At 44.5% G+C, this 19679-nt stretch overlaps 1 protein-coding gene across 2 annotated transcripts in view; it reads left to right on the top strand.

The window, feature by feature from the left end:
* Nucleotides 1-8469, top strand: part of CYFIP1 (cytoplasmic FMR1 interacting protein 1) — a 546797-nt gene extending 538328 nt beyond the window's left edge. For both annotated transcript variants that reach the window (XM_069204288.1, XM_069204289.1), the window contains exon 31: nt 7401-8469. In XM_069204288.1, the coding sequence (XP_069060389.1) occupies nt 7401-7565 (165 nt within the window). In that variant the 3' untranslated portion in view covers nt 7566-8469. The remainder of the gene's footprint in view (nt 1-7400) is intronic.
* The last annotated feature ends 11210 nt before the right edge of the window (nt 8470-19679 follow it).

Here is a 19679-nt window from a genome sequence, read left to right as displayed (position 1 = left end):
TATTACACTGTTTCGAGTGCAAAGGCGAATGCATCTTCCCGGGTTAAAAAATTGCCCCTCCACCCCCCCAAAGTATAAATCTCCCTACACATCACAGCCTCCATCTTTCCATTTCTGCGTGACATCACTTCTGCAATTTGTTCAAACGGTTTTAGATCCTAGATCGGCATGAGCCTCACATAAGGGGCACATCGCAACACCCTCTTGACTGTTGTTTCCCATATTCGACACGCCTGTCATACTGTATAGGGCATATGCGGTGGCAGCACCCACCACTAATGAGCCGAGCAGGAGCGGGCGGTCCCTGTGAGATCATTTCAGCAGCTGTTTTTCCTAGTTATCTTCTGGGTCCAGAAGTAAGTGTGCTATCATCAAGTAAAGTTCTATATGGGGGACCTTAAGTGATCTCCGCTCCCTGAGCAAAGGTAAGCCAATTTGTTCCCTCATACATACTTCAGAAGTATTGGGGACTGAGTATTCCGGGTTCCGCAGATACACGTATAGGGATATCACCTGGATATTATCACCCACTTCAATTCACTATGGTTTCAGCGCATATCCCACCAGCACCGCCATTGGCTTCAAGACCCGTGCAAATAGGAGAGCCGATAGGGGGCAGCCCTGACACATACCCCTTGATAGTGGGAATATACTGGAGACCAGGCCACCCATGCATACCCCGGGTCAGTATATGGTAGTTTGATCCAGGCTTTATAACATGGGCCAAGATCCACTTTACTCAGAACACACCAGGGGTATTCCCAGTCTACAGAACTGTCCGCTTGTTCTATGTCCAAAAAAAACAGGGCACAGTCCCTCCTGTTGTGTGGCATGATAGACATATGACAAGCTTCTAAGATTATGCATAGTATCCCTGTGCAAATCCGGAGTACGAGGTGGCATACAGTTGCTCTTCCATCTCTTCCAGAGACTAGGGATACAGTCTCCCCAAACATGTGTTTCTTGCAAAAAGGCAATGGAAACATGATAGTGCTTTATAAAGGCATACGCTCTCCAGTGCTTCTCCAGTTGGCCCAGACCTCTGACATTCCAGGTCATTAATTTGAACACTTCAGTCACCATCTTTATGCAGTATCAAATCAAACAGCCACACAATCCTCTGGCACAAGCTAGTTCACTCATCTCACAGAGCACCATATTGATAGGTTCTAGATAGATAGGTTTGGTACAAGAGCAGCGGTTGATTCCCCAAACTTGAAAAATTCTCAAAACATAACTTCCCTCCGACTCTCCTCACCCGTTGGGCAGTATTGCAAACTTGTTCCTTCCAAAACTAGGCACGATGTAAACTGGCATCTCCTGCCCCATACCCATGTTTGTGAATAACTTTATTCGATACTCGTAGCCCAGGAACTTCAAGCTGTGCTAGTGGCTGGAGCACAGCATGTGGTGTGGGGCTAAGCACTACCTGGGTACCGGAACCCCTCTCATTCTCTAGAGCTCTTGTCAGACCATTATTACTATTAATATATCATATACAATCAGTCCTCAGCATTCTATATAGTATCAACCTCAGTCTGTAGGAGTATGATTACGAGGATGATCAAAAACGAAGAACATATATTGTCCATCTACCCCCCTAAAATGAATGTGAATCATTGATCCCAGCGACTTCCCCTGGCTGTGAGAACCCTTCTTCATCAGCGCCCTCCTCTTGCAGCAGAACAGTACTCATAGTTCCATGTGTGTCCTTTACAAGGGACCAACGATGGTACTGTAATTTTCTGTTCCTGGGTCACTCCTGCATCACTGAAAAGAGTCTCGGGAGCCCACCTTCGGTCATAAGGATGCCACCAGGAAACCCACAATTCTGCCTGCTGCGGCCAGGGTATCACGATCCATCTTTTGTCTTGTCCCTTTTTTCGATTGGGCCGGATGTCTCATTGTAGTTGTGACAACCACATCTTTTTATGTGGATTCTTGGCCATACCCCCAGGTAATGCTTGCAGCCAGTCACCTGCTTCCTCCGATGTGAAGAAGAAAAGCACTTTCCCCTCATGGATCACCCACAATTTGGCAGGCAACATCAAACTGTATCTCAAATTAAGGGTCTCATTCGCTTCTTGCCCTCTAAAAAAAAGACTTCCTTTGGTCCTGCACTGTCCAGGTGTAGTCAGGGAAGATTGAGATTGGCTGGCCCTCAAATTGAGGTGGGCCATGCACATGTACATGTTGTAATATGGCATCCCAGTCTCTAAAGGTGAAGCGGCATGCTATGAGAGCATGTGGCGGTGCACTTGGCCGAGATGGGGGAACCAGGGCCCGATGAGCCGCTCTATCATAAAGAATTTGAAGAATCTTTAGGAGTGCAGGGTGCCGGTGATGCAGCCTTCCATAAACAATTCAGCAGATTGTCCCGTTGCCCTCTCTGGGAATCCTAGAAGTCGTAGATGGTTTCTCTGGGATCTCCTTTCGGAGTCTTCTATATGTTCCTCCATCTGTTTATGTAAGGATGAGATGGTATCCTGCAATGCAGTCACATCCGTCTGCAATTCCCCCACGTTGCCCTCTGTGACCCGGTCTACCACTTACCGGAGGTCCATTCAAAGGAGATTAGCATCTATGGCCACCAAGACAGTCTTGGTAGCTAGTTCTGCACTGGAGCCATTGATGGCCGCTGTCAAGTCTGATAGCAAGGGGGTCTGGCCTGACGCATCTTTGGGAGTTGACGCAGATTCTTTAAACACTACATCAGTGGGTGGGTTGCCCGTTGGCACAGCCTGGGTGTAAATAATGATTTTGTTGGACTGGCCTGGTCAGGCCATTTTGTCTTTCACCATGATTTTCGAGCTGGGACCAGGAGGCTCCCCCTCACCACCATACTTGTCCTACGGACTCCCCTTCACCAATCTGTGGCCCAGGAGGCCAGGAATCCTGGATTTTACTTACACTCCCAGAATAATGTGTTGGGGTACCACAAGCACCTCCAGCCAGTGCCCATGGAGCAGCCCCAGGCAGTGCTTTAGTCACTCATCCAACATGATGGGTACTCCTATCAGATAATTTGCCGCTCCCCTATCCAGTAGTCAAGAATCCAACAGGCGGCTCTAGGCTCTGGCATAATGGCATAGTGGCTAAGCCCCCCTATCCCACTGCACACCCAATTGGGTATAAGGTATTGGGACCCCCAGAGGGGGGGAGGATATAGCCTGGGAGGGCGAGGTACCTTATTTTAGGGTTGATAGTTTGATCCCTATGCAGCAGTCCAATCCACCCAGTGAGATTTTTGGTTGTCCGGGGCCATCGTCTTGATAGACCCCCAGGCACTCGCTCCCAGAAACCACAAGTCAGGGAGCCCTTGTCCCTCACAGGCATTGCTATGCAGGGAATAGGTCAAACATTCAAGTGTTCTGCCCCAACGCATTCCGCCTGTCCGCCACTTGTTGGTCTGTCTCTACTGTAGAGCTGTATCCTCTCACGCATCCCAGGCAGTTTTCAATTCAGCACACACATTGCCCGGGTCAAGGAATTCCCCTAGAGGGCAGCGCCACACTTTCTTGGCACTGCCGGCGCAGGCCCCATCCCCTAGGAGGCCCACTCTCAACACAGCAGGCCCAGGTCGGTCGTCGTCTGAGCTAGTCCTCTGCAGCTTGCTAGCGGCCCGTAATAAGCACACTCCGCAGCATGGCTGAGCTCTCAGATGTCGCCCAGGTCCCTGTCTCGACTGTGGATCTGCACACCAATCTGGAACCAGGAAATTCTCCGCTGCCCAGTCAGCACTGTGCAGGGCAGCTGGCACAGTTCTCAAGAGTCCCCAGCTGCACCTCGGCAAACACAATCTGGACCTGGATGTCCTTGGCGCTTCCCCAGTAAAAACGGGTTGGGAGACGATAGCTTTGTATCAGGGCTGAGGAGTCAGGATTTCATTGATGGCCAGGAGGAGCATCGTGAGAGGCGACTAGTTGGCCATCTTGGTTGGCCACGCCCCCGGACTTCAAGCTTTTACATTGATTGTACCAAGGAGCACTCTGTGGACAATCAGCTTTTTCTGAGGTTCTCTGGTGTGACAAAAAGGAAGGCACAAATGGAGTCTTTAGGGGTGGATAGTCCCCTGTATTAACATCTGCTATGCACTAGCCAAGAAGCAGTTGCTGGAACGGAGAGCCCATTCCATCAGGGATAAGGTTGCTATCCCTGCTTTGACATGTGGCGGGCCTGTCCTGCACATCTGCCAGGCTGCAATGTGGCGACAATACCTACAATCACAAAGCAGTACTGTACTGACAGCCAATTCCAGCTGGTAGACTATTTTACCTGCTCAGTCCTGCAAAGCTTATTTGTGTGAATCCCCTCTACAGAATCTCCACCTAGAGTGGTCTTGTTTTTTGTAATCTATTCGAAGGTGAAGAGTCCGTGGTTAGAAGCATCCATCAGAAGAACAAGTTTCCTACCTTGAGTAAAACTGATTCTGGTGAATGCTCTGTCTAACACAGATTCTTCAGTGTCCTCACATCTCCATGTTCTTCTGTGGAGTAGTCTCTTTTTAACATCTAAAGAGTTCCAAAGTTGGAAATCTGCACACTGGAAGTAACAATTGCTCATGCTTCGCTTCTGAGATTGTGGAAAAAGATGAGCAAGAAACAGACATCAGCGTCCAGAGGTGGTGCTTATACGCTGCTCCACTCCCATCACTTCCTAGGTGGTATTGAGAAAGCATGGAGCTGCCTATTGCCACTTAGCAGCGTGCAGGAGCATTGCTGAAGTTCCAGTCTGGTGCGTAGGGAGTAATCTAAGGTGAGGAAGGAATCTACGGTAAGATCGAGTATCCACCCGAAAGTGTATTACAGAAGGTAACTATGTTGTCCTTTCACTCCTTTTCAGATCTAACTCCACACAAGCTCTTTCCATTACACATTCCTCGTCCTCTCCCTTATCTTTATCGTCTTCCTTTTCCGTAATCAACTTTCATAAGCAATCTTCTACCATGTTACAATCTTCTGTAAAGTGTTTCCTCTCGCCCTCACCCTCATGTGTACTCTTGGAGATTTACTACCCACTCTCTAATCCTTGCAGAGACTACAGCTAGGCCATTGCACACAAAAGATTTCTAACAAGTAATTGTCGTCAGTTTTGACTCCAAAAACATATCATTAGTTTCCAGTAATGGAATAATTAAATTCAGATCACGTTCATGATCTAAAGGCAAAAGCTAACACTTTCGCTCTGTCTTCCGACTTTTGCCACAGAACAGCACCTAAAAACTTTGAATTAGCATCCGTGACCACAAATGCTTTTCTGCCTCGTTGAAAAATCTGCATATTTTGTGCCTTCGAAAACGCATTCTTCAGCAATTCAAATTTAACATTGTACTTGCTACACCAATTAAATTCTACATTTATTTTTAGTAATGCTTCCATTGTTCTTGTTTTGTCTGACAAGATTTTAAACTACTGTACAATTGAGCTCTTCTTAAAAATGACCACCTTCTGGTTACTATGTCAATCATTTTAACTGCTTCTTCTTATAGTTCACTTTCTATGTCACACCCACAGACTTTAACCTATGCACAAGACGATATGACGCGCCTCTTCTTCTTTACTAGCTGCAGAATATTTTAGAGACTTGCACTAGGCGTTTAATCTTTTTGTGTCCGTTACTGCTATACCAGATAATTATAATCTCTATCAGGCCAGACCTGAAAGTTAAGGATATGTAAAATTGGAGCTATACAACTTTCTTTCGCGTGTAATATGGTGCTTTACTCATTTTCATTGTATCTGAACACTTTAAAATCTAACTCAACATGTGCTCGGTTATCCTTCTGTACTCTGTGTATCTCTTAATTTACGCTTTAGTCCCTGATCAGATGGTCCACAGGATCTGAGTCCAAGCACTGACAACTCGAAACACAAACCTCCCTTTAATGTAACTGCTCTGTGCCCTCACTTTGTCAAGATGGCTGTTAGACATCTACGTTATGATCACATCTGTTTTTTTTCTGGTTACGCTTCCATACAGTGCTGGCCCCTTAACTCTTGAAAATAACACCTATCTCAGCGTCATTCTTTTCCTATGTGACTGCCTCTGCACCAATTGCACGCTCCCAAGATGGCACACAACTTCAGCACACTGATGTCGCTGGTCGTTCCGCATCCGAATGAGGCCTTTGTACTACATTGTCAGCACCCTTGACTTTTTCCAGGAGAGAGCCATTGAATTTTACTCTTAGTGGTAAGATACTCGCTCTACAATGAGGTAAACTCTGCAATCCACCTCCCCTTGCAAGAATCATCTGACCACACCACTTCAGTCATTAAGAGCACGTCAGTTTCTAACTCACTTTACTGGGTGAGTTGAGGTGTAATCTTTTATCTTGTGCAAAGCATGAATTATCAGAAAAACAACATAAACGATTAGTTTTTTTAAGCGCTTAATAGAAAGCACAGCTCAGCCACCACACCCAGCTAACACTGTCCTCCATGAAATCCCCCAGCTACCACTGCAGAATTGAACACTTAAAAGCACATTCTGGAGATACCACACGCCCAAAGAAAGAGAAAATGTCAACGAAATAGCGTAACTAGCATATAGCTAATGACAGTTGTGGAAAATTCAATTCACCGGTCCATGCATCACCATCTAGTGCAACGACTGTAGACATTGAGACCAATTCAAAAATAATTTTGCTCACAGTGGGTTACTGCTATGTTTGAAGCAAATTTCAGACTTTTCTGGATTTCTAAAGGAACTATGGGAGTAGTCGAGGGCATTTAAGACTGTGGTAGATATAATTGAGTATTCAAATTTATAACTATTTTTGCATGTGGCGTTGCATTAATTACTCACGTGGAAATTGAACATATGTGTGCATTTCCACATTTAATTTCCCTCCTGTACACTCCTACTTGAGAACCCTCTTTTCCCAACACCTTCCTTAATTTCGGGGTGCCCCTTGCCATTCTCACTGTGGAAAGGTCCTTCACTGCACGTTGTCAATTTCACAGTTCCGTGTGTATGAACAAGTGTGTTTTGCGCTTCTAAGTATTCGTTTTGCAGAAACACTCAAGAATTATTCCCTTGAGAGGCGCTGGGATTTTCGAGCTTGTGCACTTGTTAGTAGTTACCCATGACAATGAAGATCGTTCAAAGACTTCAGTCTTCTGCAGGGAGGAAACCAACGTTACTCAGAGTGGAATGGTCACCTGCATGTGTCCTATTTCGCTAAAATGCATTCACGCTTTTATACAGACTTTCGTTGTTTCATTTTCCCCATATGTTCTCACCCATCTGTTATTCAGGTAAATTAGCCAAGATTAACTGTTGCCATTTTCAAATAGCTCATGTACCCTCAGACGTCATTGTACAATAATAGGTCTGTGTTAGAATTCAGTACTAAAATATTGTCGCATATCTCCTGAGCATCTGAGTTTATTTTTCAGCCCCTGAAGAAAATGGTGGAGAGAATTCGCAAGTTTCAGATACTAAACGATGAGATCTTCACCATCTTGGACAAGTACCTGAAATCTGGTGATGGAGAAGGCACCCCTGTGGAACATGTCCGTTGTTTCCAGCCACCTATCCACCAGTCGTTGGCAAGCAACTAGTATGTTGTTCAGTGCTATATTTTTTAAATGCCAGTATGCTTTGTGGCTTCAAGACTTTAAAATATACTGTAATTACCTGGACCACATTATTTTTGTACGTTGCTAATCCTTTTTGAAAGTGGATGCTCTGTTTTTTATTTAGAAGCATTAATATTGACAGACTGGAAAACTTTTCAATTTTGTGGAACTCTTAGAGGCAAAGCAACTGGGACATAAGCTCAATAGAAAAAACTATCCATAAAAAATGATCTGCATAGGTGGCCTTTTAAGCTGAAAAAAGCACTTGCCACAAAAAAGCTCGGTCGTGTTGTAAAATGCTAGAGACGAAGAGGAATATTTATTAAAACTTATTTGCAATCTTGTTATGGCTTTAATATTTAACTAGTAACAACAATAATGGCTTTAATTCTTCCTGTCTAATCACTGAGACCACAGAACTCTGTACCAGCATTTTAACCACGCATCCTTGAGATCTTCTATAGGCATTTGTAAAATTCACACCTATTTTTCTAATCCAAATAGTTTTATACTTTTGGTATTTAAAGCCTGGTAAACAGAACATGGTGTATAGCCATATATATTTTGTTTAATTGCACAAATACTTTTGATAAAGTGTTTGTTTTATTCCTGGTCGACTGACAGCTCTAATCACTTATTTGTCCATACAAATCACACTGCACACTACTATATAAGGTCACCAGGGCACAAAATAATTTTATAAGCTTTTGCTTCCAACTCATTTGTAATAAGGGAATATATGCTATTAATTAATTGCTTTATTTCAGTACATTTATAAATTAAGTTTTTCTATCTTGTTAATATCTTCCTTTTTCTGTTAACAAACCTTCTGATTTTAAATTCTGTATCTGCAAATTATTTTCAATAAATACAACCAAAAATTTGAGTCGTATCTAGTGTCTGCATTTGTGTGTTGGGAGTATGTGGTGAATCCTGCTGCTACTATATAACTAGTCGGTCAGCATTGCTCTTTTAATTTTACTTTGGCCTGACGTTCTTCAATTGAGAGTGCCATTTGTGCACACAGATGCATCATTTCCCATAAGAAGGAGATGTGTGTGATTCATATTTTTTCATTGCAATCTTGTTAGAAGAAAGTATGTGTTAACAAGACATATGGTGCACTACGTTGGGCATTGTTTTCATTGCCCTTGTAAATGTTGTGGGCTTTTAATGATGATAGAAGTCAGTCTTTGGGACCTTAGTCCACCTGTTGCATATTGCTGGTGCCCTTGGATAGGTACTTTTTTGTAAAGACTGATGTCCCTTCCAGAACAAATATTGTTACTTTAGCCTCTTGGTACATATTCATATAACATTCCTGGATCTGTTATAATCATGAGAATATAACCCACCTATTTCCCCAGACCAGTTTCTGCAGCGAAGAGGACCCAAGAAGCAAGGCTTATGCTCTAGGTGTACCAGGTGCCCCCATCACCATCTCTGGAGTTGTTGTCCCAAAAGTGGTTTGGTGACCTACAGTGATGTGAAAAGGAAAATAAACCCTCTTACGATTCTATAGTTCGAATAGTTAAGACGAATCTACCCTTGATCTTTTCCTCACCCAGTTCCTAAGATTAGATAAATCTAACCTCGTGTTGACAACACATACTCATTTCACTGTGTCATCGTTTATTATTTAAAAAAACATTTAGCATTAGGTAAGTATGTGAAGAAGTTCGTTCGCCCTGTGATTCAGGCCCCACCACAGCAGCTAATTGGGGCTGATTTCTGGACTTTGACTTGACCATAACAAAATCACTTATGTTCGATGGCATATGTTGCTGCAGATACACATGTTTGGCACAGTCCGCTGCCTGGTGTTGGGCTCGGAGTATTACAAGTTGTTTTTCTTCGAAGAAGTCTTTTTGGTCACGGGACCGAAGGACTCCTCCCTCTTTGGCTCCATTGCGCATGGGCGTCGACTCCATCTTAGATTGTTTTTTTCCGCTGTCGGGTTCGGACGTATTCCTTTTCGCTCCGTGTTTCGGTTCGGAAAGTTAGTCAGAATCTCGGAAGAAAGCGTCGGTATTGTTCCGTTCGGTATCGGGATAGTTAGGTACATCGACACCGATCATCGGAAGACTTTGGGGCAGTTTCGATCCCCCATCGGGGCCTGGTCGGCCCGACCGCGTGCGACATCGAAGCCGATGGAACGGACCCCGTTTCGTTTCTGCCCAAAATGTCACAGTAAGTATCCTTATACAGATCAGCACTTGGTCTGTAACTTGTGCTTGTCCCCCGAGCACAAGGAGGATACCTGTGAAGCCTGTCGAGCCTTCCGGTCCAGAAAAACACTCCGGGACCGAAGAGCCAGGCGTCACCAAATGGCGTCCACGTCGACAAAACAACGTTTCGACGACGAAGAGGAAACATTCTCGGTTCCGGAATCAGAATCCGGAGACTCCGACGTCGAACAACAGCAACAAACTGTGAGTAAGACGTCGAAAAGTAAATCCATCGACAAACCAAAAGCCCAGGGGACGCCACTGCCAACAGGCCATGGCTCGACCCATAAATCAGGCGACCCGTCGAAGGGGCCGAAAAAGGGCACGCCCATAGCGAAGACACCCGACTCCGGTCGAGGGACCGCCATGGAGCAACCTCGGAGCCGAGAAAGCGGCTCCGAGAGACAAAAACAAGATACCGGCACCGAAAGACATCGGCACCGAGAATCCGTGCCGAAAGGAACAAAAATACTGTCGGTGCCGAAACCGAAAAAACATTCTCTCTCGGCGCCGAAAAATACCACACCTTCATCCTACTCAGAGGAACAAGGACTAAGTGGTCAAATGCACAAATTTGGACAAGAGCTCCAAAGTGTAGAATCGGACTACACACAAAAGAGACTGTGCATCCAGCAAGATACAGGGAAGATATCAACCCTTCCCCCAATCATGAGGAAAAGAAAGATCGGACTTCCAAAGGATGACACACAACCACAAGCCAAAGTGGTTAAAAAAGTCACGCCTCCGCCCTCTCCTCCACAGGCATCGCCGGCACAAACACCGCCACAAATGCACTCACCAGCGCAAACTACCATAAGTCATGACGATCAGGATCAAGACGCTTGGGACCTGTATGACACCCCAGTGCCGGACAATGATCCCGAGTCATACCCCACAAAGCCGTCACCGCCAGAGGACAGTACCTCATACTCGCAACTGGTGGCTAGGGCTGCAGACTTCCACAATGTCCAACTGCATTCCGATCCTATAGAGGATGATTTCTTATTTAACACCCTCTCGGCTACACATAGCCAATATCAATGTCTCCCAATGCTACCAGGGATGTTACGGCACGCAAAACAAATTTTTGAGGAGCCCGTAAAATCAAGAGCCATCACCCCAAGGGTGGATAAGAAATACAAACCACCACCCACAGACCCAGTGTTTATTACTTCACAGTTACCACCCGACTCTGTGGTAGTAGGGGCAGCTCGCAAAAGAGCAAATTCACATACATCTGGCGACGCCCCACCTCCGGACAAAGAAAGCAGAAAATTTGACGCGGCAGGGAAAAGAGTGGCGTCACAGGCAGCCAACCAGTGGCGCATCGCAAATTCACAAGCGCTGCTGGCCAGATATGACCGCGCACACTGGGACGAGATGCAACTTCTCGTAGACCATCTTCCCCAGGAATACCAAAAAAGGGCGCAGCAAATAGTGGAAGAGGGACAAACGATCTCAAACAATCAAATCCGCTCTTCACTAGACGCAGCCGATACTGCAGCAAGAACAGTCAACACTGCTGTCACCATAAGGAGACACGCTTGGCTACGCACTTCAGGCTTCAAACCTGAAATCCAGCAGGCTGTCCTTAATATGCCCTTCAACGAGAAACAACTGTTTGGCTCGGAAGTGGATACAGCCATTGAAAAACTTAAAAAGGACACAGACACGGCCAAAGCCATGGGCGCACTCTACTCCCCGCAGAGCAGAGGCACTTTCAGAAAAACTCCATTTAGAGGGGGGTTTCGTGGCCAACCCACAGACACCACCAGCCAACAATCAAAAACCACACCATATCAGGGTTCCTTCCAAAGGGGTGGTTTCAGGGGATATCGGGGGGGTCAATTCCCAAGGAGTAGGGGAAGATTCCAGACTCCAAAAACACCTCCACCTAAACAGTGACTTTCAAGTCACGCAACCCCTTCACTCAACACCAGTGGGGGGAAGACTAAGCCAATTCTACCAAGCTTGGCAACAGATTACAACAGACAATTGGGTATTAGCAATAATCCAACATGGCTATTGCATAGAATTCCACAACTTCCCACCAACCATCCCCCCCAAAACACGCAAAATGTCACAACATCATTTAGAACTTTTAGGACTAGAAGTTCAAGCACTACTGCAAAAGGATGCAATAGAATTAGTACCAGTACAACAAAAAAACACAGGAGTTTACTCCCTGTACTTTCTAATTCCAAAAAGAGACGAAACATTAAGACCAATATTAGATCTCAGGACACTAAATACCTACATCATATCGGACCATTTTCACATGGTCACACTACAAGACATCATTCCACTGCTCAAAAAGCAAGATTACATGACCACATTAGACCTAAAGGATGCGTACTTTCATATACCAATACACCCTTCTCACAGAAAGTACCTACGGTTCGTATTCAAAGGAATACATTACCAGTTCAAGGTGTTGCCATTCGGAATAACAACTGCACCAAGAGTGTTCACAAAATGTCTAGCAGTAGTAGCAGCACACATCAGGAGACAACAGATACATGTGTTCCCTTACCTAGACGACTGGCTAATCAAAACCAACACAGTAAAAAAATGCGCAAACGACACCACCTTTGTCATACAAACCCTTCACAAACTGGGGTTTTCCATCAACTACACAAAATCACACCTAGAACCGTGTCAAACACAACAATATCTAGGAGCAACCATCAACACATCAAAAGGAATTGCCACTCCAAGTCCACAAAGAGTGCAAGCATTCCACAAGCTAATAAGTGCTATGTTTCCAAACCAAAAGATACAAGCAAAACTTGTGCTAAAACTTCTAGGCATGATGTCATCATGCATAGCCATTGTCCCAAACGCAAGACTACACATGCGACCCTTACAACAGTGTCTAGCATCACAATGGTCACAGGCACAGGGTCAACTTCAAAATCTGGTGTTGGTAGACCGCCAAACATACCTCTCGCTTCTATGGTGGAACAGCAAAAATTTAAACAAAGGGCGGACATTTCAGGACCCAGTGCCTCAATACGTTATAACAACAGATGCTTCCATGACAGGGTGGGGAGCACACCTCAATCACCACAGCATTCAAGGACAATGGGATATACACGAAACAAAACTTCATATCAATTACCTAGAACTGTTGGCAGTATTTCTAGCGTTAAAAGCCTTCCAACCCATAATAACACACAAATACATTCTTGTCAAAACAGACAACATGACAACAATGTATTATCTAAACAAACAAGGAGGAACACACTCAACACAATTGTGCCTCCTAACACAAAAAATTTGGCAGTGGGCGATTCACAACAACATTCGCCTAATAGCACAATTTATTCCAGGAATACAAAACCAACTAGCAGACAACCTTTCGCGAGACCACCAACAAGTCCACGAATGGGAAATTCACCCCCAAGTTCTGAACAAGTACTTTCAAATTTGGGGAACACCCCAGATAGATTTGTTCGCAACAAGAGAAAACTCAAAATGCCAAAACTTCGCATCCAGGTACCCACACCGCGAATCACAAGGCAATGCTCTATGGATGAATTGGTCAGGGATATTTGCGTACGCTTTTCCCCCTCTCCCTCTCCTTCCATATCTAGTAAACAAGTTGAGTCAAAACCAACTCAAACTCATACTGATAGCACCCACATGGGCAAGACAACCCTGGTATACAACTCTACTAGACCTTTCACTAGTACCGCATGTCAAACTACCCAACAGGCCAGATCTGTTAACACAACACAAACAACAGATCAGACATCCAAACCCAGCATCATTGAATCTGGCAATTTGGCTCCTGAAATCCTAGAATTTGGACACTTGGACCTCACACAAGAATGCATGGAGGTCATAAAACAAGCTAGAAAACCTTCCACTAGACACTGCTATGCATCTAAGTGGAAAAGATTTGTTTACTACTGCCATGCCAATCAAATACAACCAGTACATGCCTCTACTAAAGACATAGTAGGATACTTACTACATTTGCAAAAAGCGAATCTCGCTTTTTCATCTATAAAAATACACCTCGCAGCTATATCTGCTTACCTACAAACTACTCATTCATCGTCTCTATTTTGAATACCAGTTATTAAAGCATTCATGGAAGGGCTAAAAAGAATTATACCACCAAGAACACCACCAGTTCCTTCATGGAACCTTAACATCGTCTTAACAAGACTCATGGGTCCCCCTTTCGAACCCATGCATTCCTGTGAAATGCAATATCTAACCTGGAAGGTCGCATTTCTCATTGCAATTACATCCCTCAGAAGAGTAAGTGAAATACAGGCATTTACCATACAAGAACCATTTATTCAAATACACAACAATAAAATAGTTCTAAGAACAAATCCTAAATTTCTGCCAAAAGTAATCTCACCATTCCATTTAAATCAAACAGTAGAATTGCCAGTGTTCTTCCCACAACCAAATTCTGTGGCTGAAAGGGCACTACATACATTGGACATCAAAAGAGCACTAATGTATTACATTGACAGAACAAAGCTAATCAGGAAAACAAAACAACTGTTCATAGCTTTTCAAAAACCACACATAGGAAATCCAATCTCTAAACAAGGCATTGCTAGATGGATAGTCAGGTGCATTCAAACATGCTATCTTAAAGCCAAAAGAGAATTGCCTATTACACCAAAGGCACACTCAACCAGAAAGAAAGGTGCTACAATGGCCTTTCTAGGAAACATTCCTATGAGCGAAATATGTAAGGCTGCAACCTGGTCTACGCCTCATACGTTTACTAAACACTACTGTGTAGACGTACTAAATGCACAACAAGCTACAGTGGGCCAAGCTGTACTAAGAACATTATTCCAAACTACTTCAACTCCTACAGGCTAAACCACCGCTTTTAGGGGAGGTAACTGCTTTACAGTCTATGCCAAACATGTGTATCTGCAGCAACATATGCCATCGAACTGAAAATGTCACTTACCCAGTGTACATCTGTTCGTGGCATTAGTCGCTGCAGATTCACATGTACCCTCCCACCTCCCCGGGAAGCCTGTAGCCGTTTAGAAGTAGATCATAAACCTTAAACATCTGAACATTTGTAAATAATTTTTAGAAACTCTTATCATACATACATATTCACTCCATTGCATGGGCACTATTTATACCAAACAACTCCATCCTCACCCTCTGCGGGGAAAACAATCTAAGATGGAGTCGACGCCCATGCGCAATGGAGCCAAAGAGGGAGGAGTCCTTCGGTCCCGTGACCAAAAAGACTTCTTCGAAGAAAAACAACTTGTAATACTCCGAGCCCAACACCAGGCAGCGGACTGTGCCAAACATGTGAATCTGCAGCGACTAATGCCACGAACAGATGTACACTGGGTAAGTGACATTTTCATTTTCAGCCATTCAGTTGCATATTTACTGGTGTTTTCTGGATCATTGTTCTATTGCATGATTCACTTCAGGCTAAACTTTAGATGGTCTCACGTTTTGTTCTATTGTGTACGGGTATGCAGGTAATTTTGTATTGGCTGATTGTGAGGCATCAGGCAGGTGTGAAAGCAAAGTAGGCCCAAGACGTGAAACACCCCAACCACCATGATTGACAGTTGTGAGTTTCGGTTTCCGACAAACATGTCTTTATGCATTGATCTCATCCAGCTCCACTTTTGGTTTCATCTCTCCAAAATATGTAGTTCTAGAGGGTGCTGTTTTCGAATTTGCAAACCTAAGCCATGGAGCAGTGCTCTTTTTGGAGCGAGGGGGCTTTCTCCTGGCTACTATTTCACAAAAGTCGTACTTATTCAGTCTTTTCCAAATGGGGAAAAATCATAACTCTTAAGTTTACTAAGCCCTGTTAACCCATGGATGTAGGTCCGGGGGGGGGCAGAATGTTTAGCTGTTACATATAAAAATATACCAGTGCATTGAGGCCGCCGTTTACTGCTTTATGTGACATGTAGTAGTTCTAAGTTCACATTTGAAAGCGTGTGCTGTTAAGTATGTAGCATTGGTACCAGCATTTACCAGCGATGGCAGGGACAGTGGGTGGTGCCAGCTGCATTAGCCTTTTGAGAAATATCTTCAAGTCTGGCACTTTTATTAATACAAATTAAGCAGTGATAACAGCAATTCTTTCTCAGAATCCAGTGTGTATTTTGACCTAGGCATGACGTGATATCACAATTTGAACACTGTATACCAAACTGTCAAAAAAGTTTCTAGTCGTATACGCAGGTGGAACACTAATGATGCTCAAGTAATCTGAGGCAATTTGGTTAGCAGCACCTGATTCTAAATACCGTCTTAATGGATATGAAAGCAGTAAGGATGCACATACGTAATTACACAAAGATTCTAAATGTTGGCTGATTTTTTTTGTTCAATAGACTGATGGACTGATCGTTGTGTGTTTTAGCTGTCAATTGTATTCTACATTTAGGACTTGGTGGGTACTAGAAGAGGAGGGCTGGTATATATAAAACTAGTGGTGGTTACTACTAGGTAGTTAGGACCATGTTGCCATAGAAAAGCGTTTTTTGACTTGCCTAAATCATTGCTACCGTTTGACGAATCTTCACAAAATTTTCCACAAAAAAGTGCCCCAGTGATTCTTGTTGCACACAGAAAATTTCGGGATGATCCATCAAGCGGGGGTGGGGGGGCGAGAGAAAAGGGGGTCAAAAAGTTGCATTTCACATGTTAATTCCCATAGGACCTTTAGACACAACTACAACCCGAACCACTGGACGGAATTACACCGAATTTGGCAGAAAGGTAGCTTTCGGAACACAGAATATGCTTTCGCTTATTTGGTGTAAATCCGTTCAGTAGTTTTTGAGATATTTAAGAGAAAATAAAGTTGTATATCTAGGGCCACGGATCCATCGCAATGTCTTCACCAATAATAACAAGCTCGTGCAGGGAAATGTACAGCTCTGATTGGCTGCCCACACTTCAACCAGGAAGTGTTGGCTGCTATCTTGAGAATCTGCTTCAGCCGACTGCCACCAAGATACGCAAAAAAAAAAGGAAAAGGGGCCAGGGTAGAGTCACCCTAACACCTTAGCTCTGGTGTTGGACCATGGCAAAAAAGCACTCTTTTAAAAAAAAAACTTTACTTTGAATTGACGTTGCCGCAAATTCGCAGTAAAAATACAAAAAAAAACAAGTGCAGTCTTCAGCACTTGTTTGATTAAAGCCCCTGCGTGGGCCAGGTCCCGGGGGCATGTTTAAAATAATGGAGGGAGGTCATGGGCCCCCTCCTGGGCTTATTCCGCTGTCTTCATCTGTCTTCCCTGCATGCAAATATGTGTATAGGGAAGACAGATTAAAACATTCCTCCCGCAAGCAGGGAGCTGCTGTTAAAAGCAGCTCCATGCTTGGGGAGCAATGCCCGCTCCTAAAGGACGTGGGGAGCCGGTTAGGACCAAGAGGGGTTTGAGGCTCCCTTTGCGGTACTGTCACTCTCTCTCTCTATTCCATCCCATAATGGGATAGAAGAGAGAGAGAGAGAGACTGTCATTGCAATGGTCTCTCCATGCAATTACTTCAAAGAATAAGACTAGGAAGATGTTTGGGATGAATGTTATAGTCACCTTTTGGATGCAGAGCGGAACAGGGTCACTTCTGGCCTAATGGTCACAGTCTTGTGCTATCACTCAGTAGGCTGAAGGATCAAATTCTAGTATCGTTTGGCAGTGTGTTTGTTTATTTACTAGTGTTTTTACTGTTAAACCTTCCTAGTGATAGAACATTCACATTTCTTTACAATTACATGCATGGATTTGACTGTCATAGGTATGTCTGGAAGCACCACAGTAAGCAGTCACCTGTGGCCTAAAGGTTTAGGTCACAGACCCTCACACTGAAAGTTGAGGGTTCTACTCCAGATGGCCCATGGTCATTTTCCTTCTTTAATTTCTTTTAAACTTCAAAGGTATAAAGTTCATACTGAAAGGTGATCTCACTCTTTTTGATTGACAAATAAATTTTTCTTTTCAATTTGTCCAGAAATATCTCATTTTAAGTATAGATTTCATCAAAGCCTAAAAACTCTCTATCACTCTCCCTCTTGCTCTCTCTCTCTTTCAATCTTTCTCCCACTCACACACCCACTCAGACCCTTACTCACCCACACGCCCACTCAGACACTCATGCACCCACTCACAGAACCACTCAGATCCTCATGCACCCACTCACAGCCGCACTCAGACCCTCTCGCTCCCACTCACAAACCCACTGACACCCTCACACATCCACTCACAGACCCACTGAAACCCTCACGCACCCACTCTCAGACCCACACAGACACACCCACTCACAGACCCACAAAGACACTGATGCACCCACTCACACACTCTGTCACACCTATTCTCACACCCAGAGAGACAGACCGCGGCCAACTCATGCTGTGCACGTCCAAAGATCATGCGCAGTGTGGATTAGGGGGGTTGGCCGCAGCATCTGGCTGCAGGTCAGGCTTTGCAGCCAGCCCCAGCCATGCACGGCCAAAGGCCTTTGCACAGTGTGGGGTTGGGTTGTTATAGGGGTTGGCTGCAGACCCTGCAGCCAGTCGCCGCCCTGCACGGCCAATGGCCATGCGAGGCAGAGGAGAGATTAACGTATGGTAATGAAAATTACTTTATGTAAAAAAAAAAAACATAGAAATTCACTTAAAAAAACAAAGGTTACAGGGACGTTATAGTTAGTCTCACATTTTAAATGTACAAAACCATAGAAATTTTCCTGTTATAGTTTGAGCTATCTCAAGTAAGTACAACTCGTGCCCTAAGGTAACTATAACTTTCACCCTCACCATGCACTGCTAATTACCCCACAAATTACGGCACTCATGACACCTTTGATAACATTATTAATAATGTCACTGTAATATCTGCAGTAAAATTATTGATCATATAACTGTGCATGGCGAAGACGCGAGTTACAGTTACTTGAGATAACTATAAGAGGTGAAATTCTATGGTTTTGTATGTTTAAAATGTGATTGTAACTATAATGTCCCTGCAGCCTTTGGTTTTTTAAGTTTTTTTTTTTTTATATATATATATGTTCGATGGCATGTGTAGCTGCAGATACACATGCTGTGCACATCCCGCCATCTGGTGTTGGGCTCGGAGTGTTAAAAATTGTTTTTGTTCGAAGAAGTCTTTTCGAGTCACAAGACCGAGGGACTCCTCCCATTTCGACTCCATTGCGCATGGGCGTCGACTCCATCTTAGATTGTTTTTTTTCCGCCATCGGGTTCGGACGTGTTCCTTTTCGCTCCATGTTTCGGGTCGGAAAGTTAGTTAGAATCTCAGAAAAAACGTCGGTATTGTTTGCGTTCGGTATCGGGTTAGTTACAACAGATCGACACCGAATTTTGAAGAGCTCCGGTGGCCCTTCGGGGTTTTTTCGATCCCCCGTCGGGGCCTGGTCGGCACGGCCACGTGTGACTTCAAGGCTGATGGAACGGACCCCATTCCGCTTCTGTCCAAAATGCCATAACAAGTATCCGTATACGGATCAGCATCTGGTCTGTAACTTGTGCTTGTCCCCAGAGCACAAGGAAGATACTTGTGAGGCCTGTCGAGCGTTTCGGTTGAGAGAGCGTTTCGAGGAGGAAGAGGAAGCTTTCTCTATCAACGAGTCGGACTCGGAAGAGCTCAAGGCCGAAGAAATGCCGAAAACCGTGAGTAAGACGTCGAAACATAAGACTCGCGAGAAGTCAACAAAAGCCCAGGGGACGCCACCGCCAACAGGCCATGGCTTAACCCAAAAAATAGGTGACCGATCCAAGGCACCGAAAAAGGGCACGCGGGTGTCGAAGTCATCCGACTCCGGTCGAGATACAGCCACACAGCAATCTCGGACCCGAGACAGCGGCTCA

Source organism: Pleurodeles waltl, chromosome 8 (genome assembly GCF_031143425.1).
Source record: "Pleurodeles waltl isolate 20211129_DDA chromosome 8, aPleWal1.hap1.20221129, whole genome shotgun sequence".
In the NCBI taxonomy this organism is placed as follows: domain Eukaryota; kingdom Metazoa; phylum Chordata; class Amphibia; order Caudata; family Salamandridae; genus Pleurodeles; species Pleurodeles waltl.
The sequence above is the reverse complement of the archived record's forward strand: the minus strand, read 5'-3'. Positions and strand labels throughout refer to the sequence as shown.